At 56.1% G+C, this 26943-nt stretch overlaps 1 protein-coding gene across 10 annotated transcripts in view; it reads right to left on the bottom strand.

The window, feature by feature from the left end:
• Positions 1 to 208: 208 nt before the first annotated feature.
• AUTS2 (activator of transcription and developmental regulator AUTS2) overlaps positions 209 to 26943 on the bottom strand; it is a 1101696-nt gene continuing 1074961 nt past the window's right edge. For 6 of the 10 annotated variants that reach the window (XM_047714564.1, XM_047714569.1, XM_047714571.1 and 3 more), the window contains 13 exons: positions 25369 to 25840; positions 24037 to 24290; positions 22909 to 23150; positions 21168 to 21212; positions 17946 to 18041; positions 15409 to 15480; positions 14390 to 14419; positions 12695 to 12766; positions 9392 to 9533; positions 6431 to 6508; positions 5531 to 5614; positions 4239 to 4461; positions 209 to 1996 (listed from right to left, as the gene is read on the bottom strand). In XM_047714564.1, coding sequence (XP_047570520.1) covers positions 748 to 1996; positions 4239 to 4461; positions 5531 to 5614; positions 6431 to 6508; positions 9392 to 9533; positions 12695 to 12766; positions 14390 to 14419; positions 15409 to 15480; positions 17946 to 18041; positions 21168 to 21212; positions 22909 to 23150; positions 24037 to 24290; positions 25369 to 25840 — 3059 coding nt within the window. In that variant the 3' untranslated portion in view covers positions 209 to 747. The remainder of the gene's footprint in view (positions 1997 to 4238; positions 4462 to 5530; positions 5615 to 6430; positions 6509 to 9391; positions 9534 to 12694; positions 12767 to 14389; positions 14420 to 15408; positions 15481 to 17945; positions 18042 to 21167; positions 21213 to 22908; positions 23151 to 24036; positions 24291 to 25368; positions 25841 to 26943) is intronic. The other 4 variants (XM_047714565.1, XM_047714566.1, XM_047714568.1 and 1 more) reach the window with 4 other exon arrangements.

Below are 26943 nucleotides of genomic sequence, written 5' to 3' on the forward strand. Positions count from 1 at the left end.
AAAACAGTCCTATCACGTGAGCGCTTGTTCAGGGAAAATATGACCTTAAGGATGTCGTAAATGGGTTTGAAAAGGCTCCTTTGAGTCAAGAGGGCTTTCGAGAGAAGCCCTGACATTCATTGCATAGTTGAAGGGTTTAGCTGTCTCTAACACGTGGGAACGCGGCCGCAGCCGACCGCTCGCGGGTAGTAAGTCTGCAGATAGCACATTTGAAGAAGTAGTAATGTATTAGGTTACTTACTCTGTATCTATTTACATTTGTACACAGTAAAGCTTTCATCTTACCCTTTGCATATATGAACCTTGAGCTCCCGAAGCAACGTTTCTTTACAGGACTATGTACACGGCCTCCCCTTCTCATCTGCGGGAGCTCCGCGCGCCGGACCGGACCGCACCGCGGGCGCCGCTGCCGCCTCCCCCCACAGTCACCACCGTGCCGGGTGTGTATGCCATCTTCGCTGTTTTGGTTCAAATCAACAAAGTTTTATACGAGAAACCGAAAGAGTTAGGGACGTGAGAACATCGGACTTGGCTAAAAGATCTGAAAAATTTCAACATAGAATATACAAAAAACATTTCAAAATCTGCACGGAGTCTATACATTTTTTACAAGGGGAGGAGGCGGGGGCGCGCGGCCCCCAGTCCGTGGCAGCGGTCCGTCCTCTCTAGCTCTCCCTCCCTCCCTCTCTCAAGTCTGGCGTCGTGTGGGTGTGGGGCTTCTCCGTCCTCGCTCGGGCCCTGCTGTCCTTACCGAGCCTCGATGTCCTTCAGGGTGTGGGAAGGGGGCCTCTCCCTCATCTCTGCGGACAGAGGAGTAGTCCTGCGGGGCGAGACGGGGCGGCCCCCCAGCGTGGAGATGAGCGGCGGGGGCGCGCTCAGCGCGGCCGTCGGAGGCGTCTTGTTGAGCAGTCCGTTCTGGTGGCCCGCCGTGGGGCTGATCCGGGGGTAGTGCATGCTGGGGAGCCCCGGCGTGATGAGGCTGGGGTGCGGCAGGTGCCCGTCCAGGGAGGCGGGGTGCACTGAGTGCAGCCGCGTGTGCTCGTAGTCCTCCCGGAGCACGTGCAGGCGCTCCCGCTCGTCCAGGTGCGCCCCGCGCTCGTGTTCCCGCCGAGGGTCCACAGACAGCGGGTGGTGGTGGTGGTGGTGGTGGTGGTTGTAGTCATGAGGCTCCCTGTCCCTGAAGGAGCGGTCGGCTTCGTACAGCCGGGGGGTCGAGAGACGGTGGAGGGGGTCGTTCCTCAGCAGGAAGTCCCTGCCCAGCGGGTCTCTGCGGTGAATGTCAAGTTCTCGGTAGGGATCCCTCAGCGGGTCCCGTATGGGGTCCCAGTGAAAAGAAGGGTATGGGAACCGCTCTCCGCCCGGGATGGGACTGATGCCCATGAAGGGAGTCATCATGCGCGTCCTGTCCAGGCTGCTGATGCTGTTCATGGGGTGGATGCCGGTCACCCCTACTGTCATGGGCATCGACGCCAGGGGCCCCGGGTGCACGCCGGACGAGGAGCTCGGAGGCGGCGGCTCCGACGGCCGGTGGGTCTGTGGGGCCTCTGGAGGCAGGTCGTGGTCCTCCTTGCGCTCCTCCTTCACCTTGACCTCCGAGCCCTTCTTGGGGTTCTCATAGGCCGGCTCGCCCTTGCGCGGCTCGGCCTCGCGGCTGGAGGTGCTGTTGGGCCTGGCGCTCTCCAGCACGGGGGTCCGCACGTAGGGCGACGGCACCCGGGCTAGCTGCTTGGCCTCTTCGCCCACAGCTCGCCCCTCGTGGCCGTGGCCGTCCTTCTCGGGCAGGTGGCCTTCCTTCGCCTTGTGCTCGTCGGCGGCCAGGTCCTTGCGGGACTCCGAGTGGTCTCTCTCCCTCTCTTTGGATTTGTCTTTCTCACGTGCCTCAGTGTTCAAATGACCCCTGATCTGTTCAGCGGAGCTACGGTTAGGTCCCAGGGCGCTCGCCGGGAGGACGGGTGCTGGTGAAGGGTGGCTGGAGTGTCTCTTCTCAACGCTTTCCCTGAGGAAGAGAGAAGCAAACAGAGAAGCCGATGAAGCGGGCCTGCCGGCCTGGCGAGGGGCTGCCAATGAGATGGTGGTGTGAGGAGGACGGGCTTGGGTCTGGTGCCTGCGATTGCCGGGTGCGCCCTGTGCCCAGCAGAGCCGGCCATCCTGACCCTACTCACCGAGATGTCAGAGGACGCCTTAGGGGGCGAAGTGCTGGGCATGAGGGTGCGTGGGGGCCCGAGGGGAATAATTCTGTATGTAAGAGTCACATGGTCCGTTAAGACCACAGAGGAAGGGTTTTCGGCAAGTGCACGTGGACCAGTGGGGACGGTAACAGTGCTCTGGCGACACAGCCCACGGGTCTCGACCACTGGGATCATTTAGTGTGGAGCAGAAACGCCTGAGCAGCCCAAACACGAAGACGACCTTTCTGCCACTTCTGCGACACTAAGCCGGAGGGAGGAAGCGTCTGACGCGAACGTGACAGGAGCTTCAAACTCCAGACATGAGGACGAGTGAACTGTCTCAGAGCAAAGGACGCAGGCTCAGAGGCCCTGCAAGAGGCAGCCCGGGAGGGGCTCTGAAGGGAAACCACGAGTTCGGGGCTCATGGGTTGCAAACGGCACTTGTGCCTCAGGAGGGACAAGGTGGAAATCTGGGGAGAAGATGGAGGAAAGCCGGTAGGAAAAGGAGGGTCCCCGGGCCTCAGGGCATAAGTGGAGAACCATTCTGAGGGCATCTGGGAGTGGACACGTGGAAGAAGGATCTTAGCGGCCTGCCTGGGACGGGGGCTGAAGTGTCCGGGGCACGGGATGCTGAGCACAGAAGGACCACGAGGCCGACAGGACGAGGGCACGTTCAGGGACAGTCGCAAGACAGACTGGGCTGAGGCCGGGGCAAGGCACCTTGCTGGCTCCCAGCTCCCAAGGCAGAGGGGCGCGAGAGCAGGAAGGGGGTTCCCCTACAAAGGCGGTTTCTAGCCAACATGGAGGCCAGGAAGCGGGGCATCTTTAGAAGGTTAGCATAAACAAGCGTGTTTTATCACGTTTCCGGACTGGAGTCCAAAGGCCGTTTGGGCCCATCAAGAAGGACGCGAGAAGGTTTGCTGCCTCACCATCTTCTGTCACCGACAGGCGGCCCCGAGAGAGCGCCCGTCCGGGCCCCGGCGGTTCACAGCGGAGAGCTGACCGCCCCGAGTGGTCCTCCCGCTGTCTGAGCTCGAACACACGGTCTTGAAGGAAAATGTGTCGTTGTCTTTTCTAAGACCGCATCAGCGAGAGTGAGGAGGACAGGCTAATCTGACCCACTTAGGGTCTGTGAAAGTGAATCCTTTTAAATCACTATGGGCATGTATGCACACACACGCGCCCCACACCCAGTAAGGGAAATCAACGATCTGGATCCTGTTTGAGACCCAAGTACCCAAGGGAGAGCGCCGGTAGGGATTTTCCTGCCGAGCGTATCTGGTCTTTCCCTGCTTCGCAGTCTGAGCAGGAGGAAAACCGCCTACAGCAAGAAAACAGAGGGACGCTTGCTTGAGAATGCCCAGGACATTCTTCCGCGAAAATACCCTAAGACCTTTTCCTCCTTAAGGCGATTCCTGCTACAGGCACGGGTTACCAAGTCCAGAGCTGAAAACACGGTTAGTCAAAGTAACTTCCCCACTGGCAAAGCAAAACCCACACCGGGAACGCGTACGGACGCTCCTCGGCATCTAGGTTAGCAAACTTCTACTCGTCCTCTGTGAGCCCGGGATTGGGGTTTGAACAAAACTTGAGAAAAATATGATGAAACGATGCAAACGTGACTTTCTAAAAGCAAACAAAAAGAAAGAGAGGGAAAGAGACAGGAAAAAAAAAAACCTATGGATGATTTAATGGACTGCACGAACTTGAAAGCAAATATGGTGTTGATTCATGCTGTGTGTGTTGGGTCCGGAGCTCCAGCTCGCTGTCTCAGAGAGAGAGAGAGTTCTGCTGGGGCACACTAGCGCTCGCGGGGACCTCGCAGCTTCTCGGGGCGGGTCTGTGTCTGAGTCGGGGCGCTCTCGCTGCGCTGTGGTCATAGCCTACGGGGCGGTGCTCTAGGGGGCCGAGGGGGTGCGCTCGGGGACTGCGGGGCTGGCCCGGGGCCGAGCCTGGACTGGGGGCCACACGGCCCGCCGGAGCACGAGGCTGGGATGGGGCAGGGGCACGGCCTTCCTGGGCGCACAGCGGGCTCCCCCAGTGGGACTCGAGAGCGGGTTCTTTCCGTACCTTTCTTTGTCATCTTTACTAACGGAGGAGTCTCGTTTATCTACATCTCTATCTCTGTCATGAGCTGCAGCGGACGCGCTACGCTCCAGCTCCCCTGGCTTCAGCCAGGGCGGAGGGGTCGGGAACGACGGAGGCGTGCGGTGGAGCCGGTTCCAGGGTTCGTGAGGGTTGCTAAAGTTCTGCACACTGGGGCCATCCTTGTGGCCGAACATTGAGTTGGGTGCTGAAATGGTGAAGTGGAAAACAAAAAGGTTTAAGAGAAATCATATAATCCGCTGTAATGAAGGTACTTACCCCAAAACTTCTAACAGCACTCAGAGTTAAAATGAGTACATATTATGGGGAGCTGGAAAAGGAAAGGAGATCAACAGACTCATTAGAGGGACGCTCGCCCCACCCTGGAGAGGCAGCTCAAGGCTCTCGCTCTCTAACCCAAGCCGACGGGGCGGGAGGGGGAGGACTCAGGAGGAAAGGGGCCGGACAGGTGCCAAGAGCGCCCAATCGAACACGTCTGTGCATGCAGGAGCCCCCGGCATGCGGAAGGGGGTCCTCTTGTGAACAACACCCATCGCAGCGGTGCCTCCCGGCTCCTCCCTGCCCCACAGCCCCGCCAACGGGACCGCCACTATCCCCACAGCATTAGTGGACGGAAACAGGTCGTCAAGCCCAGCCGGCAGTGGACCCGGACAGACACATAAGGTCTCCGCACAGGACGACACTGGGAGGGCACCCGTAGGGCTGCGTTTCAGGCCGTGACAAACGGACAGCACCAAAGACAAGGGCTGAGCCTTCGGTGACTCGAAAATGAGCCCGTGTTACGCCTCTTTTCCCACTCGAGATACTTTTTGGTAGAAAATGACACGATCCTCCCAGATGACAGAGGACAAAATGCTGGGCTAGCCTCAGCCCAGGGTGGTTTTCCTGCCATTTTTGGTAGTTTTCTCAGTGCCACTGGTGCCAAAGGTGAGGCGGAGGAAGAGTGGTTTCCCCGTCCACTGGGAGCCACAGCTAAAGTCCCGGAGGGTAGGGATGGAACGTGGTGGGGACTGAGCTCAAGTGACTGTATGGAGTTTGATCAGGGACACACAGGACCAGCGGGGTTCCCCTGAAACTGTCCCCTGAAACCTGCACCCTTCCCTCCGACTTCGCTGCTGAGGCCAGCTTCTCTGGATACGACCTCATCTGTTTCCCACGAGGACAGTTTCCTTCTAGCTAGAAAGGTCTTGAGCCATAGACAGATCCAAGGAGACACACAGTCTGAGGCGGATTTTTAAAAAGCCAGAGGTACTCACTAACTGAAGGGTTTCCGAGTCCCCCGAAGGCGTTGCCACCAACCGCTGCGAGGCCAGTGAACGTAGACGGACGGTTAAAAGGCTCTGCGGACAGATCGGGAAGGAGGAAACGGTTGCAGGACTGGGGTGAGTGGAGGGCAAGAGCTTCCCGGGCGTGGGAAGGCGATGTGGGGCCCTGCCCTCTCTACACGCGGACCTGATCCGTCCCTGGTCGCGCAGAGGGTCTCACTGCATTTGGGTCTGGGCACAGTGCTCTAGGACACCCTCCTGCCCTGTTCTCCCTCCTCGGGGAAAGTACTCTGTGGGCTCTAGGAGTAAGGCTCCCAGTGACGAAATGGTGCAGGCGCATCTGTGGAGACACCCCGTTGTCGCGTGCCACTGCCTATACGCCTGCCTGTACACGCGCAGGAAATACTTAGAAAACAGAGGCCACACTAGAGCATGCACCCTTGCTAGGAAAAGGCAGATGCGCAGTGAAACCCGAGGGGACTAAGAAACCGCACGGAACACTTCCTCGTTACATCATCTTGCCTTTTCTTCCTCCTCCCAGAGGTGGACAGGCAGAGGGAGTTCACCATCTCACCCCAGCGGGCAGGTACAGGCTACTGTATACACGGATCGCTGGGCACATGGGGGCACGGCTCCTTCCCACTGCTCTGTCGCCTCAGACGGCATCACGACCGAGCACACAGCCCCTACTTTAAGACCGTGGTGTCAGAGGTACTGAGATCCTGAGGACGGAGGGCCGGCCGTCAAACTTCTCCACGAACCCATCATGGCCCTGCGTAGTCACCGGGGTGTCTAGGACCACGGCCAACCCGCCAAGAAGCACGGAGGGAGCGCGGCAAACCAAGGTTTTGGTGAGACACGTGTCGCTTCCCATCGCCGATGGCAACTTACCCAGGTGAGCGGCAGGGTTAAGGAAGTTGCTGTGGTGGGGGGGTGGCCCAAAAGGGGTCCCAGTTGGGTGTGCAGCACCTGGAAAGTCAAACACAACAGAATCAGATTTCCCAGAAAGCCAACTCCTACCACGCTCCCAGCGGCCGAAGGGCCCCATGAGAAAACGGGGGTGAATATGTTGAAACAAGGACGTGGCCGAAGTCCATCCAGGCAATGTGCCGGGGGACGACATGTTTTATGTTAGCTGGAGAAGTCATGGTCTCCTTCCAAGCTGGGCTGGCCGCCGCCCAAAGAAGGTATCCCTTTGAGAAGACACGGGCGCACAGCGTTAGAAGCCTGCAGAGGCCGCACAAGGTGGGGCGGGGTGGGGGCCGGTTCTATAACCAAGCAAGCTGGGGGTCAGATGCCAAGGCACGAAGTGTTGGGTTCTTCCCTGAGGGACCTCCAGAGCCGTTCATACATTCCCGGGCTCACTTGTCTTCTGAAAGGGGGACATCTGGCCATGGGATACTTTCTGCACAGAGCATGTTGGGAGGCAAGTCTTTCACTCGGAGAAACTTGTTCTAGAAACTGTATTTCCTAATTCTTGGCCCAGGAGCAGTGTGTCTGGGTGGCGCAGAGCCCCTTCCCTGAGGACTGTGCTGGTGGTCCCGAGACCATCTGAAAGGCCTGGGCCTGCGGGACCATGAGCTCCATCAGGTACAAGCAATGAAATCCTCCAGGCAGCTCCGGGGCCAGAAAGCCACTCTAGTCCTACATCTGTGGACACCGGCCATCTGCTAACGGACCCGATCTGCCCGACAGGGACCTCCGTTCAAGGTCAGTGGTCTTCTTTGGTTTCTCCGTCCTCCAGTGTTTCATAGTCTGCCTGAACAACATGTGTTTAGGGGCCGCATCGTCCTCGTCCCGGAGGAAGGTGGGGAAGGGGAGAGGGGGAGGGGTGTGCGCCTGGGAAGCAGGACGACGCTCGTACGAGGCGAGGGCATCCGACTGGCTTGTTAACGGGGCAGCCGCGAGCCGGGGAGACACGCTGGCGGGGCAGCAGGCTCGGCTCGGAGACCTGACTGGCCGGGCTCTGCTGACCTCACCTCTCGCGCGGATGTCGGCCTGAGTTCCCAACAGAAGCGGAACACGTGTGCGCGAGTTACACACACCGGCTGCAAGGGTCACCAAAATGCCATTTGGGCACAAAATCCAATATTGCTTAGACTAAAAAAGAGGACCTTCCAGGTGGATATATACGCGGGGCCTCGACGAACAGCCTAAAAACACCCCACAGTGTCTTGCACGTTGGCTAAGTTCCTATAAACAAGTGTAAGTTCCCCTGGGAAAGCAGATTAAGTGGAGGCACGCAGTGGTCCCTCCCCACACCCTACGAACTCGATTTATGTTCCGGATTGCTGTCCCTTGCACCGCTGTGGGGCCTCGGGTGTGGAGGAAGCCACAGGGCAGGGGAGGAGCTCTCTGTCCGCCTAGATGCTGGCTTGGCCTCCGTGGGGGCCGTGCCCAAATGATAGTCCGGCTCTGGCCCGAGAACACAGCCCAGCGTGTCATCAGGTGGTAACAGTGTTGCGGGCTGAATGCAAATCTGGCCGCACTGTCTCTGTGTAGTACACGCTAATTAACGCTTCGATGAAGATGGGAGCTTCGCTCAGCCTGGGGCCCCCGGGGGGCCTGGCAGTTCCAGAATTATTGAAGCAAAAGAAGCCAACTGATCGCTTGGCTCCAACGGAAGGCAGGGAGAAATCTCTCTATTTTTCTCCAAAAATTGCTCTTCCCGGAGCTCGTCTCAGGGCCTAGGTGCCATGGTAACAAAGCCTTCAAATATGTCCCCAGACAGAACTGACAGAGAAAAACCTGAGACCTTAGCAAATTCCATCCAGCCTCAGGGGTGATTCACTGGCTTTGGCAGCAAGACCCTTTATCATGATGCTTTCCTGCGATGGGGAGTCTCCCTCTTTCTGAACGCAAGAGCCTCAGGTCAACCAAGGAGTCTTGGATAAAAAGCCTGGGAGGGCAGCCGGCAGGATGGATGTGAAACTTGTTCCCAAAAGGACCAGAAGCGGAGCCCAGTGAATATTTATGTCCAGAAGAATAAATTCAACTTAGCACAGTGGGTCAGCCCCAGGCCATGGGCAAGGACTCCCGAGCGGAGCTCTGTGCCCGGCTCTGTGCGGCCCAAAGGCTTGAGGACTGAAGGATAGGGAACCTCTGATACCGAGAGGAGTGAGTGCTCTTGCTTTCTGAGAGTCCTTATGGCCACTGCCCCTCGTGTGTACGCACCTGGAGAGGAAAGGGGTGACCGCCGGCCCCCACCACCCCCACTCTGGCATATCCCTCGGGCGTTCGAGAATGTGTAATCTCAGCTGTGAACCAACAGACCACGTAGGTGTGTATGCTCCGTCCTGCAAGCTTTCTGCATCGGTACAAACACGCAGGCAACGGCACTACGTTCCACAGCCGGAAACACCAGCCACCCGCGGGCTGACCCCCTTGCACCGCAGACACACCAGCGGCCGCTGTCTTACTCTGCTTTCTCAGCCCTCCGACTCTTGGGAAAACAGCGCGACCAAGCCCCGTGGAGCGGAGAGTGACCGAGCGCTGTGGGCACCAGGTGTAAGGAGAGCCACATCCTTATACAGTTCCTGGCACCGCTGCCTATCGATGTGCCTTGTAAGCTTTCTGATCTTTCTCGATCAGATCATGAGTTATTCTGGTTTAACACAGAAGCAAAAAATGAGCCAAAGCAGTCTGAGTCCCCAAGGAGAACGATGATCTTTTTTCCTTCCTTAATGAGAGAGGGCGTGTCAGTGAAGGGTCCATCTCTCTGATGCACTGGGGTTGCCCTGAGCGCCGGCACAAACAGCATTTTCGTAAGGGAGGGACGCGGCAGTGGCCCAGAGCACAAACAGGCACCTGTGAACTCGCATCCCTGCTCTTCCCCCCGCGCTTGGAACTCACCAGCGGCAGAGAACAAAGTTGAAGGCCGGGCCAGGTCATGGGGGTGGTGGATGGCTCCAAAGAGGCTGGGGCCCGGAGGGCGGCTCAGGAACTCGGGTTTCAATCCGAAGTCCAGCTTATGCGGGTCTGACTGCATCTGTTTCTGAAGCAGCAAGGGGAAGAGGAAAACATGAGACCCAGGAGGAGCGGCGGGAAAGACCGAGGTGGGCGAAGCAGCAGCGGCCGCCAGAGGAGGCAGAATAGTGTGCGCGGGCGCGGTGCTCGAGTCGGGCTCAAGCTCACGGGCGCGGTGGGAAGAGCGACCCACACACCGTCTCACCCGCACGCACCCAGGATAGGTCAGCCCCTGGGGGCCAGTGGGGCCTGGCACTGGACGGGGCCTGCGAGCGGTCTTCGAGGTCGTGCGGCTTGAGGAATGAAACCGTATCCTACTTACTCCGAACGAGTTCATTATCTGCTGTCAAGGCCCCACTTTGGCAAGTTTTTAAATGACAGTGTTTTAAAGCTCATTTCATTAGGAATTCTGCGTGAATAATCTGTGTAAATTAACTGTTAATGGCTCTTTGCTGTCCTCTAACAGATCGCCGTACGTGAGTAACTGCACGCCCACGCGCTCCTTTCCAAATGATCACTGTTGTTTCTTAAGAACAGAACACCCCAAACCAGCAGAAACAAAGTGGGGATGTTCACTGATCGCAGGGGGTGGGGCTTCGCCTGCCGCTGCCCGATGACCACCCGAGGAAGAGGTCATCGGCCCAGTCCAGGGAGCCGTCGAGAGCTCCTCTTGCTCTGAACCGTGGGCGGCAGCGGCGTCGCTCTGTGTTCGCTCATTTCTCTCTCCCTCCCTCAAGCTCCTCCCAGTCCCTCCCTCGAAGGCCGCGGAGTCGAGCTCCTCATTTCCTCGGTCCTCTACCCTGTGTCATTCTTGAACACGGACGCCCCAGGTGAACACTCAGCCAGCTGCTCCCGGCTCTCCGCCTCTGCGCACTAGCCGCCCGCCCCCGCCGCCCGCAGGCCCGTCCCTCGCGGCCCCGCGCCTGCTTCTGACGGTCTCCTCCAGTCGCGCCGCCTGGATTGATGCTCGCCGACCGACCGCCGGGGCCCGCGCCCCCTCAGACTCCCTCACGTCCGCCCTAAACGCGTCCCTCTCCGCGCTGTGTACCAGGGAGTGAGCAGCGAGGCAGCCGAGCGAGCCTGTGAGCATCAGAGACAAGAGAAAGCCGCCATCGTGCTGACCCGCCAGCCCCGCTCAAAACCTAACCGTGGCCTGGGCGCTCGGGGCTGGAAGCGACGCCCTGCGGAAGCACACGGCGCGCTCCTGCCCGCACGCGGATATGCCCCCCCAGCCACCGCAGAGGGGTGTCCTCGACCCTGGAACAGGGCGTCTGCAGGAGGTCCGCTCCTTCCGGACACGCTTGCGGGAGGGGCACTAAAAGGGGAGGAAAGGAACAGCCCCGAGAAAGGGGACCGTGATGCAACCTCTGCTCAAACCCACATGGAGCTCGTCCCAGCTCCGCTGGAAAGCAACGGCCCAGGCCCAGACCGGAGCTTCTGATGCACTGTGAAGCTGTAAACCTCTTTCACGCGCCCCCTTTAACTCGGTCGCCCCACTGTTCGTGCTGATAGTGCACGGCCCACAGCTCGGTTCCATTAACCACAAGTCAGGCCCATGAAGCCAAGTGGAGCTTGGGGGTCCCGGGGAGTTTGCTGGGAAGGCGGGGGGAGCAGCCTCCCCGCGGGCACGAGGTCTTCCTAACGGAACTGACAGAAGGAAACTCAGCCACCGCGGTCGCCTTCACCGAGAAGCTGCTGCGGAAGTGGCAGAGACAACATCCTTCACCGCTTGTAAGCAGCGGAGCTACAGGGAGGACGTGTCTTACTACCGCTCGGCCGGCCACAACGTCCAGGACAAACAGCGAGTTGAACTGAGCTCCAACACCTCGTCGCCCTCCGAGCGCACCGTCTGCCCGCGAAGCCGGGCCAGCGTCTCTGACTAAACCTCGCCCAACAGTGACGCACGAGTGAGCAAAACCCACTGACCGGAGCTTAGGCGAGGGGCCAGGTACGTGGCACCAAATGCAAGTATCTTAGGGACCTCGTTTACTGGCTTTTTAACTCTTCACTAGGTTGGTTTTAATTTTTTTTACGAGTGAGAGAGAGTAAGAGAGAGCATGAGTGGGGGCAGGGACAGGGGGAGAAGCCGGCTCCCCGCTGAGCAGGAAGCCCGCCGGGAGGCTCGAGCCCAGGACCCCGAGATCATGACCTGAGCCGAAGGCAGACACTTGACTGACTTGAGCCCCCCAGGCACCCCTAACTAGGTTGGCTTTTTTTTTTTTAAATCATTAAAAAACCAAACATTCTGCGATGACCGGCTCTCCTTTACCTAGTGGTCTCTTTTCTTAAGCTCATGGGGGCTCCCCCAAATGCTGTTAGCACTGAGTGCTTGGAATTACTCGATTGGTTGTTTTCTCCCATTTTTCTTGGCGCAGTTACCCAGACGCTAAGTGGCCACACAGTAAAATCTGGACTCATCCGTTACTCTGGTCCCCAAGTCAGCCAGCGAGGCCTAGTCTGGTTACCTGCAGGAGGCCCTTGACCTAGTCCCTGTTATGTCACAAATGCCTGGAAAACACAACTGTATTCATCTGTGCGATGAAAATACCGAAGTTTAGGCAAAATATTCTGCAGACAGACAGGGTAATGGGTCAGAGTGGTACTGAGCGAACGCTAACCTCTGTCCCTGGTCACGGAGAGGACTACCGGGCGTGTTGGATGGCAGTGTGGACTAGGACGCTGCTTCTAGAAGAGACTTCTCTGTGCTACGCATTGCTGATGGAAGTTCAGCAGCGTCATGGGGGGGGGGGGGGTCCGCTTTTCGCTTTTCAAAGGCACACGGAGCAAAGAATGCACTGAATCTTACAGAAATCACCACTTTGCACGTGTAGTTCCTCCCAGATACTAAGCATTTTTTTATATAAACACACACTTGGTTGTTATAATGAGATTATCAAACCCTTTTCGTTCCCTGCCCCAGGATTTAATCTATGTTGAAGCTCTTTGGATGGACACAATGACAAAATCATCTAGAAAGATACACCACCAGGGAGTTACCAGCTCGTTTAGTCATTAGGTTTCCCAAATTCACAGTAAGGTTTCCCAATGGTGTTTCCACGAGACTTGATCCTTCCTGCCCGCAGGTCATTAGAAGCTGTCGGAATGCCTCCTCTGTCAGGGGGTCGCACACCCGCAGGGCCCCCCTCGCCCCTGCCCCATCCCCCGCCGGACGAGGCCCACGAGACTGACCTTGACCTTCTGTTGGTGGTGGTAGATCTGCCAGGCGATGTGAACGTGCATAGCACACCACTTTCCTGGTTTCTGGAACAAGAAAGAGCAAGGTGGTCAGCAGGAAGACCTCGCAGAGAAAACCATCTCTAACTTCGCCAAAGCTTTCCAGCGGCTCTGGGCTGCAGAGGCTCCTTCTCAGGAACAAGAGGGCTCAGTGCCCCCCAAGCCTCTCTCAGCCCCGGGGCGTGCGGAGCCCAGCCAGCAGCCACTGCTCCCTAAACCCTACTCGACGGGGACCTCCCCGGTTACCAGGGACAAGATGGCAAAAGCCCGAGCCCCACTTTGTGTCTTTCTTTTCCGGCGCCAGCTGGCAGACCTGCGAGAGCGGGAAGCCCTACTTAACGATTTGCCACGATGCAAATCGGCTGCTCAGAGGAGCTAATTAGTGAGTGGCTGTGAATCGCTCCGAACAAGGAGGCGACAGAAGACCCTGGGTAACCTCCCCCAGTGCTGCTGCGTCCTCTCCGGGGGCGGAACAAAGAAATGCACATTTGTTCTGGAGCCCAGTTCCCACCAGTTCTCCGCTAGGAGTCCTCGGCCCAGTCGTGTTGGTGGGCGCTGTTCGTCCCCAAGCGAGGAGAGAACAAAGGAGAGCGCTGGTTCCTGCCTGTGCCCTGGGCCTCCGCAGTTGTCCCGTCTGCCAGAGGGTCGCCCCGTGTCTCTCTCGTGATCTGCTCACGTCTTGGTTTCCGAGCAGAGCAGTAACCGAGTGCGTTGTCATACCACCCGGACTGGGGGGACCGCCTCTTGCCCGTCCGTTTGGATTCTTGCTGTAACCTACTCGTCCGCTCCAAACATGGGTTCGGGGACTCTAAGGGGCGCGGGAAGAAACTGCCCAGTCCTACATTGGCCAGGGGCGGACGCTTCTGGTGTCTACGTTAAGGAGCTGTTTGTGAAACGCAGACTCAAGTCCAAGTCTGGGTCAGTTCTCCCGCAGTGAAACGACGGATCATCCGAAATCAGCTACGTGATGACACAGTCATCAGAGAACCGGAATTATCTGGTTACGTGCACCAGAAACGACTTGAGGACAGCAGGAAATCTCTCCATCCATCTTCCAACCGACCATCCACCCTTCACCCCGCCCCACCCCCACCCAAGTCAGTCCCGTCTATTCGAGGTCATCCCTTGGCCACCCTCCAGGCCACACAGGACGAAACCAGGCGAACGCCTGCGGTAGCCCCCTTCTGCGCCAGGGGAGCGGGTTGGGTGGCTGTGAAGGTCGACGCTACCTCCTGCAGAATGAGGCGGCCGCCGGCCGAGGTGGAGGGACCCACATTAAGTACAGAGTGCGGATGCCGAAGAGACAGGAGGACGTGCTGGAACCCTAACTTCTGCCCGGAGCTTCAGTCCTCCTCCACGTGCCCCTCCTCGTCCCACCCAACAAGACTCCCAGCAGCAACGCCAACCACACTCTCGCCCGGGGGAGCGCTTCCTCCGTCCGCTCTCCCTCAGTGGCCCGGCTCCCTGCAGCGCTCCAGGCCTCGCAGTTTTGGCCGTTCTCAGTCACGCGACCTGAAGGACCCGGCCACGGCCAACCCAACGTTTGATGCCAGGGTTTCTGGGGCTTGCTTCCTGGGAATGGATTTGTGTTTTCAACCCGCAGGGAGTCAAACAGAGGTTGCAAAACAGCTCTAGAAGAAGCTTTCTTACCCTTAGCATAGGTCTGAAAGGATCTGTCAACTGTGAAGAGAAAATGACAACTTGGTTACATGCCTGTCACTCAAACAATTGCTCTAATTAACAAATTTGTAGTGCTTCATTAGGAGGGGAAATTAAAATGTTAGAATTTTACTTTTAAATGAAGCCCTTTTAGAGAATAATTAACCCATTTTCACACTATCAAAAGTGCCAAGTGTCCCCTCCCCCACTTCACAAGCCTGGGTACATCCACACTGACAAGCCCCCGACCAAGTTTAATCAATAGCAATTTGCCCTCTGGCAACACGATTCGCTCCCGTTACACATCCGAGGAGCTCCGTGGTCTCCAGCAGCCCTGCCCACCCCCGCCGCACGGGTTCCAGGGGAGAAGCGCCTCCGGACCGTGGGCCTGTAAGGCCGGGCACTCACAGGGACCCAGGAGCCAGCACGCTTCATGTGATGACGGCCCATTACGGAGAGGTCAGGAGACACTTTTTGGAAGTTCACTGACTGTCAGATAGATGCTTATATCGTTGAGTCATTTTAAACTTTAACTCTGGTCCTGACTGCCCTTACCCAGGGAAAACGACAATATTGCCCCATGTAATCATCCGTCCGTATTTACTACAAAGGGGAACGTAAAGATCATTCCACCGGACAGGCCTGTCTATTATTGTAGAACTTCCAGTCCCTCCCCAAAGCCGTGGGCCTGTGCACTACGAACGGACGGAAGGAAGCAAAGCGTAAGGGGTGTTTTGCTTGGACCCGCATTAAAGGTGGAGGGCCAGGAGCGCTGTGTGGGGCAGGGACTTCCTGACCGCAGGACAGCAGCCAGAGGGTCCTGGGACTTCCAGGGAGAAAAGCGCTTACAGCTTCTTCTGTGTGACAGAAATTTAAGGAGACAAGGACAGACCAGATCGGTGGAATGAGTTACACAAGCTAAGAGTGTCCGCCTCCTGGCCTTGGACCACAGGACATCGGTCTTCTCTGCCACTGGTGTTATCTGCCACTGAGCCGGACTTTCTACGTACCCTCGGGTCCTTCTGGAGCAGAGTATGTGGGACTGTCCCGGGTCGAGCAGCAACATCGATAGGGTTGGATGTCTGCAAAGTAATCAGACCACAGCTTAGGAGGCACGTCACACATTTAACGAGAAAGCAAGATCTTGCTGGCGTTCTAGATTACCGAAGTCAAACATGGACATTGTTTCATTCTGGAAATACAAGGGTTGACAGGGGCATTTTCCCCAGTGACCACATGTGCTCCTCAGGAGGTCCTGCTCCCCAGGCTCTCAGGGGACGTGGACCAGGGTTTGGTTTGGCCTGTCTAGGAAGGGCGTCAGAAAGCAGAGAGGGGGACCGTGCCACGTGTCACTGCGATCAAAAGCAAAGGACGGAAAAAAGAAGGGGAAGAACACGCGGGAGCAGGGCCCTTGGGGCCCCATCTCCTTCCGAGTCACGGATGGCCCTGGCACGGCGCTCGTGCCCCGTCCCTCGTGCCCCGTCCCCGAGCATTCGGAGAGACGCCCGAGGGACCCTCGCGGCACTGTGCTGCGTCAGGTGGTTCTCGTCAGAACAACCGGGCGTGTTGTGCAGACATTAAGCGAACTCTGAATTTTAACCGGCAGACAGTAACAGGGAATTACGCTCCGTAATTACTCATTAGCGGTGGTGGAAATGGGACAAGAGGACCTAATTTAGGGACCGCACAGACCTACTATTAAATGATTTCTACAGCGATGCGGCCTCATCCTTCCTAGGCCGCCACCATGCTTACATGTCACTCATAACAATAACCTTATCTACGGGCTTTGTCCTTTCGAGTTGGCAGCAACAACAGGAGGCCTACTTCCCCCACCAGCAGCCCTCACTCCCCAGGGGTGAAAGGGTTCAGAACGTTTTTCACCAGGTATTTTATTTGGGAAATCCTGACTTCTGTTGACTCCCCGAGCCCGGGAAATTAACGCGTGTGGGAAAAGAGCTCAAGTTTAGGCACAAGGCTAGCCTAGGAGGAGAAGGATTGGGGAGGGGGGGAGAATGGAAGAAAGAAAAGCAATCAGCTGCTGTACAACTAACAATTAAGCTGGAGTTGTTAACAGCCTGATTTGCATACTTATGAAGAACTCGGCTAATGAACCACAATCTACATATTCAATCAGGAAGATGGCCTGGAAAGGCCCATTTCAACACCGAGAGACACTTTCCTGCCCAGATGTAGATTTCTGTGTGATTGGATAATAGTGAGTGAGGGAAATAGTCTAATTTATTAAATGACCTGGCAGTCTGGGGAGGCGCTGGAGAGTGGGTGAAACCCAGAGGGGACAGACGGGGCTGGGAGGGAGTAGTCAGCAGCAGCATCGCACCAAAGGAAAGGGGTTGAAAATTCACCAGGGTTCATCCCCTAGATAGGAGGGGGTTGCCCGTGGCCATCATTAAAGCCACAGGTAGAGGTAATCTGGCCTGAAAGCAGGGAAATGCCATTTCTAAGGAGTGGCTGGTCCCACCCCCAAGGCTTTCAAATCTCTTTTCCTATTTCCAGCTTTGAGGCAAGATGCCTTTGGAAATGCAAAACACGCTTAGCCTGGGTGCCTCTGGCCCCAAACTGGTGTTTTCTCTTAGAAATGAGATTGGGGTGTGGGGTGGACAGAAAAAGAAAACCCAAATCCCACAGAGCAAAATTTCCTTTAAAAATCTGAGAACGGATACTAACGTTACCCACATTTTGCTTCTGTATAAAAATACAGTAAGGGCTATAACCAAGTCACGTAAAGGGAAGGTGTTTCGAGAATCACTCCTCGGTACTGACCTTTGGAGACAACTCTAGCCCAAGCCGGGTAGAAGAACCCCGACTAGGTAGAAAGGATTCAGTTACTGTGAAGGGCAAAAGGTTAACTCCACGTTAGGCTGTAAGTCTTGACCTTGGCAGGTGTGACCATGGCTGACGGAGGACTGAGGCAGGGCCAAGGGGGAACAGGGGTGCATGAGAGGGTGGGCGGCGGCCCTCCACCTGCGGGCAGACCCCCATCTGCAGACACACGGGGCTACGGAGCAGAATGGGGGAGATGAGCAGGACCACTTCCCTCCCACAACCGGAAGGATGAAATTCTAGCTCGCAGCCGTTCTGGTCTAGTTCTAGTCTAGTTCGCGCTGTTCACACCAATAAAGGCTCAGCTACGTGTCTTTGCTGATAACATATACCTCAAGGACAAGCTGGTGTGCACGAACCCAACCTCTCGTGCATCTCCTAGTCAGAAGCTTATGTCCACAATACTGGTGGGAAAAAATATGGACACGTCTTCTGTATATCTTAAAGATTACAGGAGATCCGAGCTCAACGGAGATGACATGGGTAGTACCGACTGAAAATTAAATTCCGGCTGAGGTTTACAACTCCAGTGGATAGCAAAAAAATAGAATAAAATAAAATATTCTCCCTCTAATGGTCACTGATGGTCACTTCAGACTGGAAAAATGAGTCACTGGCCAGTGGCTGTGGAATCCCCCCGCCCACCTCGCCCGAGCCTCTGCTTGTAAAAGTGCTGGCGTGTGTTCACCGTCCGGTTGCTTACCTTGGGCTGAAATGCTCCTTGTAGTGAACCGAACGGGCCGGTGGGTGGAATCATAGGGGGGATGCCCGACACCGCGGGAGGGTAGGAATGGAAGAGCTGCGGCCAGACACGGAGAGGGGAGACAAAGGTGTTAGTGGGAGGCAAACGCCATGTTCCAGTTCCCTTCCCATCCAACGACATCCACATTAGCAAGCCAGGTAATGCCCGCCTGACGCTATTAGTGAAGGAGCCATGATGAAATGATCACACAGATGCGCCATGAATGCTTAACTTAAAAAGTCAGAAGTAGTTCAGAATCAATCAGCCAACAAATGATGTCCCAGATGAGGACATCATTAGAAAGGGAGCTTTTCTAATTATTAATTGTTAAATCAGATAGAAGACCTAAATGGCTTGAGATTTTAATGCGCGTCAGTAACAGGAGAGGTTGCTGAGCCAAATAAAGATGCCCGGGACATTACAAGTTAATTAGAAAAAGGGGGGAAAAAAAAAGAAAAATTAAGAAAAAAGGAAGAAAAAGAAGCAAGTCTTTATGAGTTCCAGGATTTTATACCATTAAAACTCAATTAGTACTTTTAGATTTTTAATAGTTTGAGGAAATGAGAAAATATTCACAATCCTTGCTTCATTAGGTTGTTCCAGGAGTGGTGGTTTCCGAGGACAATGTAATTGTCTTGTCTCAAATGATGACAAATGTTTGTGGGAGGGCAAGATAAAAGGACCCCATCTACACTCACAGCGAAACTGTTTTTCCTGCAAGATGGACAAGCTCACTGGGGGCTGCCCAAGCCAAGTCCCTGACGGGTCTGACCACTCCGCGAAGGGAGGAGAAGGATTCTGAATTAAGAATATGAACTTTCTGGAATTAACTAGTTTACAGAGGACACGATGGAGGGAAGAAATCCACGGCCATCCTGAGGACAGGGCAAACACCGCTCTTCCTTCCCCCAACACTGGGATATCTCCGAGATCCCACTGCTCTGGTTCCATTCACTCTGATCCAACCTCCGATCGGACACTAGGTCACGTCCTGCCTTTACGGTTCCGTAGCGCCTCACACACACGGTAGTAACTCGAGCTTCTCTGCATAATGACGCTACGTTAGCTGTTTTCTAGGTAAGGACTGAAATGCCCATTTCATAGTCTGGTTTCCAGGGCACGTCCTTTCCCACTGGTCTGTATTTCATTCGGCTCCCTTCAGTGATGCAGCAAAGTTTTTCAGACTAATTGATATTGAACTAAATCCACTTAAACAGTGATTGCAAGCCAAGAGCCCTCATTTAAAACTACTTTTAAGTCTAAAATTGTGTTTTGGATACTTGAGTGCACTGCATCTTAATTCCCCTTATAACGTCCTAATCCCCAAAGAGGAGAGCCTAAGTACTTCATATCTCCTCCACCATAACTAATAAAACGAGGGAACTCTCCCGCAGCACGCCGTACGAGGCAGAGTAATTAAAGACACGCCGCCCTAGGACGCGCTCGGGCTTCTAGTAGTCTGCCTCCAGGTGGGTAATACTTCCTTTCAGTTTTCAACAAAAAATTAGGTATTTTCACCATCTTCCTTTTGCTAGAGTCCATTACTGAGCCTCTCGGAATGCAGCTGACTAGCCCCCCCCACGTGATGAAAAACGATCAGTATCTAAGGAATAAAACGTCAATGTGGCAAAAATTCAGGCCCCGCGGCTCATTCTCCATCTTACATCCAGGACCCTCTGGGGGCCGCACACTCTGTCTGAGGGAGTTCGTCCGAGCCACCTGCGGAGCACGCTGGGCTTTCTCTCAGAGTGGCTTTGGTGGATGGTCCTGATTTAAATCAGCGGGTGCCGACAAGGGGCAGGAATCGGACAATCGTCACGGATGGCACCCTTCCCGGGACAGCCCTAAAGAGGAGACCCATGGGGTCCTCCTGGATTCAGCAGTCCATTAAAAAATGCTTGTGAGGGGTGCCTGGGTGGCCCTGTCAGTTAAATGTCCGACTCTTGGTTTCAGCTCAGGTCACGATCTCGGGGTCCCGGGATCCAGCCCTGCGTTGGGCTCCATGCTCAGCAGGGAGTCTGCCTGTCTCCCTCTCCCTCTGCTCCTCCCCCTGCTCTCTCTCTCTCTCTCTCTCTCAAATAAATATTTAAAAAACAAATGAATAAACAAAAAATGCTTTTGTGTCGCAGGGCTGAGCAGTGTCAGAACACGTGGGGCCCAGCGCCCGGACAGAATTCCCTCTTCGTGAGGAAGCTTCCTCACGTACGTCTGAGTGTCTCCGGGGGAGCTCACGCTTCGGTGCTCTCTAGAATTTTGTGGTCCTGACTTCTCAGTTACCCCCTGGACTGGGACAGTGTCTCACGGTCTGGTTCAGAGCACGAACGAATTCACAAGCTCTGCTGACCTGAGGAGCCCCTTCTTTTGAGTTGAGTATGGTGGGCCGACATGGCTACAGGCAATGACTCATCATTCTTTCTTTCTGGTGTCATTTAAAGAAATAAAAATAAACCACTGAGCGAAGAGACTTGCAAAGGTTCAGGTGAACATGATGCAGTATCGCTCCGTAACCAAAATATCATGGTAAGATGCTAAAGATGTCTGTATTTTAACAAAAGTCCTCTGTTGTCCCTTTTGAATATAGGACATAGGCTGGTACCAATTTAAATTTGAGAACTGAACTCTTTAGGATGGGACAAGATGAGTACTTTTTTTTACATAAAGAATGAATTTAAAGTGGGGGGAAATCACAGATTTCCACTATAAGCCCTTTTATTTAAATGACATCTTTGTTTTTATTTGTAACAAGCTCAGGAGGACAAGACCAGCCACGTGGGAGGACATGAGAACCTGCTTTTTTAAGCTCCGGAAGAGTCAGAAAGATGAGTGACATTGTTTTTGGAAGAAATCATTCAAGTCCAATCCTGGGAATATGGCATTAATGACACCGGGGTCGATGACCGCACAACTGGATCTCAGAGTCTCCTGCAGCCAGGGTGACTGTGCTGCAGACCCCCCCCCCCCCCAGGGACATCCCCCGGGCCTCTCGGGGTTGGGCATGCTAATGATCTTTTGATTCGGAAGACGATACTGCATCGTGACCAGAAGCGAACGCCACAGAAGCAAGCATCTGAGGTGACGGGGAGCAATGGGAACTCTGGGAAGACGATTAAAGACTGGTCTGCGGCAAGAGCACAGAGATGGAAACGCGGTCACGTCGGATGGTAGCATGGTAGCGAGACTCACACTGTGCCGGTAGAATGGGTCAACTTTTGTAGGGTATTTGTCAAACTGTAAAGGGATCAAAGCAGAAGCTAGTTACTCAGAGCGTCTACATTTCTGTCCAGTGCTTTGGCAGAGGCAGCCCTAGGCCAGCTGCTCTGTCACTGGGCTGTCACCCGACTCCACAACCTGGCTCTACTAGCACGGGACCCTTCTCGACTCTGAGCTGCTCCGACGAGAAATGGAAAAGCAGAGTGAGAACCCACACGGTGCGTTTAGGCCCTGGTCACGCGCGAGTGTCCTTCCCTCTAGTCTGTATTTAGAGACTGGCACAAACCAGACATCTACACTGGAGAGAAGAGGGATTATTCAGGTCAATCAGAGAGGAGTGAGCGTTTGGTGTCATTCATGGAGATTCCCTGTTTTCCTCTCCTTGGGCAGAAGAACCGGGCACCGGGCATCGGGCCTCCTGCCAAGATGCGCCACACCCAAATGGAAAGGCGTCTGGGCGAGGTCTTAAAACTTTTTTTTTTTTACAACTTCTCTTTTGAGCAGAAAAGACTATATGCCTGTTTCCTCTAAGTAACGTCAGGTCCTGGTGCTGTCAGCAACCCCGTCTCTTACTTATTTGTGCTGTTGCTCAAACCTGCTGTCAGAAACGCTTTTCCAAAATAACAGGCCCTTAAAAACATTGATCGTTGAGACGTCTAACTCTTCCAGAAGAAACACGCAGGATTTGTTATAGGAAAAAAATTTTGGTTCCAAGGTCTCGTTTCTAATATTCTCCTCTGGAAATTCAGAAAGTAAACTTTAAAATCTAGATTTATTTTAAAAACTTAAGTTGAACAAAATAGGGAGGGGGAGGGAGGAGAGGATGCAAAGTTTGGTGCAGGGCACACCTCCTGAAATGACAGAATTCAAGTCTGCTCTCCCCGGGCCCACACTACATCAAGTATGTCCTTAAATGCTAAAAAGGAAGTAAAACACCCTAACACTCACGGTGGCAGACAGGGCTCTATCTCAGGATACTTAGCACCCTAATATGGCACGATTCCCTATAGTTCATCAGTTTAAAAAAAGTCCTAACTGGTTCCCCTGGCATGTGCCGGACCCAGTCAAGACTTCGACCGTGTCCTTGTCAGCAGCGCCTTCCACCACAAGGCCGAGTTCTGCTCCTGGGGGCGCGTGGCTCCCTGAACACTTGCTGACAGGGCAGGACACCAGCCCGGGGCACCGTCTTAGGAAACGCAAGAAACGGCACCTCCCCTCAACCAAACGGGCTTCGGGGAGCCACCAGAAAGCGCAGGGGGTCACGGACACGGCCCAGCTCTTTGGACGGCCCGCCTGACTCCCAAGATCCTGCGAGCATTTATCTGCTACGACGGGCGTGGAGCGAGGACAGGCGCCTTTCTGCACGTGGTGGCGATCTCCCAGGATGCTCGAGACAGAATTACCCTTTGGGAAGTTAACTTCCAACACTGCTTGGGACAGAGCATCGAGAACATGCCCGCCCCCCACCCCCCCACCCCAACAGCCACCCGTGCGCATGCCTAGCGCTAGACAGAACCGTCTAGAAAGAAGCGCCTACCTGAGGCCCCGGGTGAGCGCTGCCCGGAGCAGGGCACGTCCCCTTCTCCCCAGCACAGACCGACCAGGCCGGGGGAGCCCCCGAGTGGCTCCCGCCCCCCATCCAGCTCCTGCGCCCCGACAGCCCCATCCGCCCAGCGTGCTGCGCCAGAAAAGCCCGCGCTCTACTTATCCTCACATTTCTGCCTGGGGTACGCACCATGGGAGGTGCTGGCGTCGGCATGATGGCGGTGGGCGGGATGGCGTGGGGGAACGGCGTGAAGGTGTGCTGGTGCGTGTGCTGGTGCGTGTGCTGGTGCTGGTGCTGGTGCTGGTGGAACTCGGTCCGCAGGTAGGGCGGAGGGCCCAGGGAAGCCCCGCGGTCAGCGCTCTGAGACGCCAGAAAACGCGTGTTCAGCTCCTGTCGCAAGATGTCTTGCTCTGCAAGGGAAGGGCAGGGAGAGGATGACGCTTTCCGCCGTATCTGTCATATCCTTCAGATCGGGACGTCCGGGGCCCTGACCAGAGTGGGGACAGGGCCAAGGGCACCCCCGAAAGCCCCTGTGCCCCCAGACGGAAGGAGCGCAGCGGCCGGAGGACCCTGACACCAGCCACAACCGGACTGTATTCTTGGAGGCTTCACGGCTTCGGGGACAGCCCCCAGGCTGAGGCGCCAGAGGTCAATTTTCGGCTCTGGTGGTGGCAGCTCGGGGAGCCGGGGCATGGGCAGTCACCCATCGGGGGCTTGGTTCCCTCCTCCACCACAGGGGGACAGTAATATTGTCCATGCTGTGGGCTGTTTGGGGGGGTTCGAGAAATTCATATATTTAAGTGCTTAAGAACAGGGACTGCACCCCGATCTCTGGTACCAGGGCCACGTGCTCGGGCCTCCTTCTTCAAGGGGAAATCCTGCAGCAGGGGTGGCCACGGCTACGATGGACCCAGACTCGGGACCCTGGCCTGACCAATACTGGGGAGGAGAAGGGAAGTCCACAGCCAAAGCCCGGTTTCGGGACCACTTAACGGGAAGTACCACCTTCCCCTCGGAAGAAGGGAGAAGGCCTTCCTCGTTGACAACCAGCCCCTTACACCAGGACGGAATTCTCAAGAGCCCGGCAAGGAGCAGTCTTGGCCTGGCAACGTGTCTGTCCCTCTCATGGGAGCCAGGTGACCGGGCACTGCAACCTGTGCTTTCCCAGAGTGGGCAAACCCATCTGGAAGATTTCCAACAACTGCCCCCCATCCTCCCCCGCAGGGTCTGGGGTGCCGCAGTGCAGGTACACGTTTCGGCCAAACCTCAGCCCACGAGGAGGCTCGACCCTCCTACCTGAGTAAGTGCTTCCGGCCGGGTGTCCCGGGACCTGCAGACCCCCTGAAGTCAGCGGCGGTGGGGGTGGCAAAGCCGTGGGAGGGGCAAACATATTGGGGTGATGTGAGTGTGCGGGGGGCTGGAGGGTGGGCGTGAAGCTGTGCAGGGGGCTGTGGTTGGGCAGGGAGAGGGGGAACGGGGAGGCCGAGGGGTGGTGAGAGATGTGAGGAGGGGCGGGCTGAGTCTTCGCCGGGGTGCTGCTTCTGCTACTGCTGGGGGAGCAACCACCGGGAAAAAAAAAAGGAAAAGAAAGGTAAGCAATTTATTTTCTTAAAAAGTCCTATCTCTCTGCCCAAAGCCATTCAACACTTTCTCCTGCTCCTTCCTCTTTAGAGACCCTCCCCCGGGAGGCACAAGAAAGTTCTGCCACAGTCGTAACCCCGACCGCGGGACAGGAGCTGAGGCCCCAGAGCTACCAGTACTCGGGGTCCAGGGGCGGCTTTGGCCCCAAACCCAGGTCCGTTCCCCTCTACAGCCAAGTTCTCGTTTCTGCCCCTAGGAGCCCCGTGCCCTCCCAGCCTCCCCTAGACACGCACCCTACAGTCTCGGGAGAGGAACAAGATCGGTGACCCGAGCTCGGCCCGTCCGAGACCCCTTCGGTGGAGCAGCACCGGCGGGAGGAGACCTGGGAACCCCGGGCCACTGCTCTGCTCCGGGGACCACGCGCATGAACCCGGGGGCAGAACCCTGGCTAAGGCAGTTAGCCTGCCCTGGACAGGAAGATCCCCCCAGTCAGCAGCTGTCACAAGGCACACAAAGCCACAAGAGTCCCAGGAGGTCAGAATCACAACCCCCGGGGGCAGGCAAGGATGGGGCACGCTTGGCACCACACCCTGGGGTTTCTGTCTCCCTTGCCCGGGCGGCCCTGCTCCGTGCCACTCCGCGGACGTCCCGGCGCTTCGGCAGAGGCCGCGTGTCCGCCCAGGGCGCGTCCTGCCCCCACAAAGCTTGCTCCTCTGCCCCTCTGGAGGCCGAGGCCGCACGTCCGCGCTGACGCAAGCCCTGGCGAGAGCCCTCCCCGGTCCCCATCTTCTGACTCGAGTCGCGGGGAGACGGAGCATCTTCCCGCCGTCCTCCCTCGGAGGCACGTGGCCTCCCTTCCGAGAACCCCCGACCCTGGTGCCCCCCAGGTTTCCACGCTGGCTCTCCCGCCGCGCCTCTTCCCGGGGCCTCCCCTCTCGCCCCCCCCCCCCCCCCCCCGCACAGGGCGACGGTGCCTGCGGCGCTCCCGCAGGAAGAGGATGGCAGAAGCCAGGCCACCGCGAGAGCGGCGAGAGCAGACGGGCTCACCTGAGGCTGTTGAGGCTCAAGCTGCTGCTGTTGTAGGCCGACAAGGGCTGGGGGAGGCTCTGGGACGAGGGGTGCGCCGGCACGGCCGGGAGGCTCTGGTGCAGCAGCTGGGCCGGAGACTGCGGCCGCGGCGGCCTCTGCACTGCAGGCTGAGGGGCGGGCTGAGGCTGGGCCTCTGGGGGCGCCTGGGGCGGCTGTGTGCTTGGACGTGGGGGCTGAGGGGGCGCCTCCGTGCGCTGCACCAGGTCGGGGTCTGGAGAAGGAGCTCGGGGCTGGGGCTCCGCCTGGGCCGGGGGCAGCGACGGAGGGACCTGAGGGCAGGGGTCTTTCAGCACCACGGGCTCAAAGATGGGCTCTTTGCAACAGTCCTGGCTCTTCTCCTGGCTTCTCTCTAGACCCGATATCTTGGGGACAATCGGCCCCGCATCCTGGCTGTCATGGTCTGGGAGGGCGCCAACCCCTAAGTCCGGATCTGCATGGGGAAGAGCAAAGACAAAATCACAGGCAACGACACGTGAGTGTGAGATAAACACGCAGCAGAAAGCCGAGTCCAAGCCCAGGCCCCACAGTCCCACCAACACGGCACACGGCCTAGTGCCACGTCCCGGCTTCCTGTCCTGACATGCAAACGTGCGGGACAGGAGCACACGGCGACCAGGGCCCATGGGAGATGGGCAGAGGTGAGCCGCTGCAGGAGGCTGCCTTCCAGAAAGACGTCCCCGGAGTCTCAAAATGCGCATTGACTTTAATCCTGAGAAAGCCCTTTATGCAGCAAAATTAAGAAACAAGAGGCAACGAGTTGACTTTTTTTCCCTTTTGAAATCCATACGGCTCTTGAATATACAAAAGAGCGGTGTTTCCAAACAGCGAGCGAAGCCAGTGTTACTTAACCTCACACAGATGTTTCTTCTTGCCTTGCCTCTTCCCCTTTTCATTCTGACCGATGAGACACACTTGACATTTACAGAAACAATTTTGTGTTTGGCAAGTGCTAAACTCTGGTCAAACGTCGGGCCTCCGCACGCTCACCGACAGACCCCAGCAACGTCGGAGCTCCATGGTGCAAACATGAATTCCAGTCAACCTACAGCCACCTACGCATGCCAGGCATTGTAAAGGGCCCCCGCACCCCTCTGGACCACTGGGTGCGATGCTGCATGCTAAGCCTGGAGGTGTAATTTAAGTGAAGTTCCACAACCAAGGAGGAAATGTGGCAAGTACACACTCCTGTTATGAATTTAAAAGACAGGCTTCTCGGGGCACCTGGGTCGCACTGTCAGTTAAGCTTGGAATTGGCTCATGATCTCAGGTTGTGGGATCGAGCCCTGTGTCGGGCTCGGCTCAGCACGGAGTCTCCTTGCAAATCTCTCTCCCTCACCCTCTGTCCCTCCCCATCCCGCGCGTGTGTGTGTGCAGTCTCTAAAATAAAATAACTAATATCTTAAAAAATTGTAAAAAAAAAAAAAAAGCTATGTAATAGTAAAAAAATAGTAATAGTAAAAAATAGTAAAAAAAAAAGTAAAAAAAAATAATAAAAAGGCTATGTAATAGTAAGAAGTACTATACTAATAGTAA

This window comes from Lutra lutra, chromosome 18, assembly GCF_902655055.1.
Source record: "Lutra lutra chromosome 18, mLutLut1.2, whole genome shotgun sequence".
NCBI classification, from domain to species: Eukaryota; Metazoa; Chordata; class Mammalia; order Carnivora; family Mustelidae; genus Lutra; species Lutra lutra.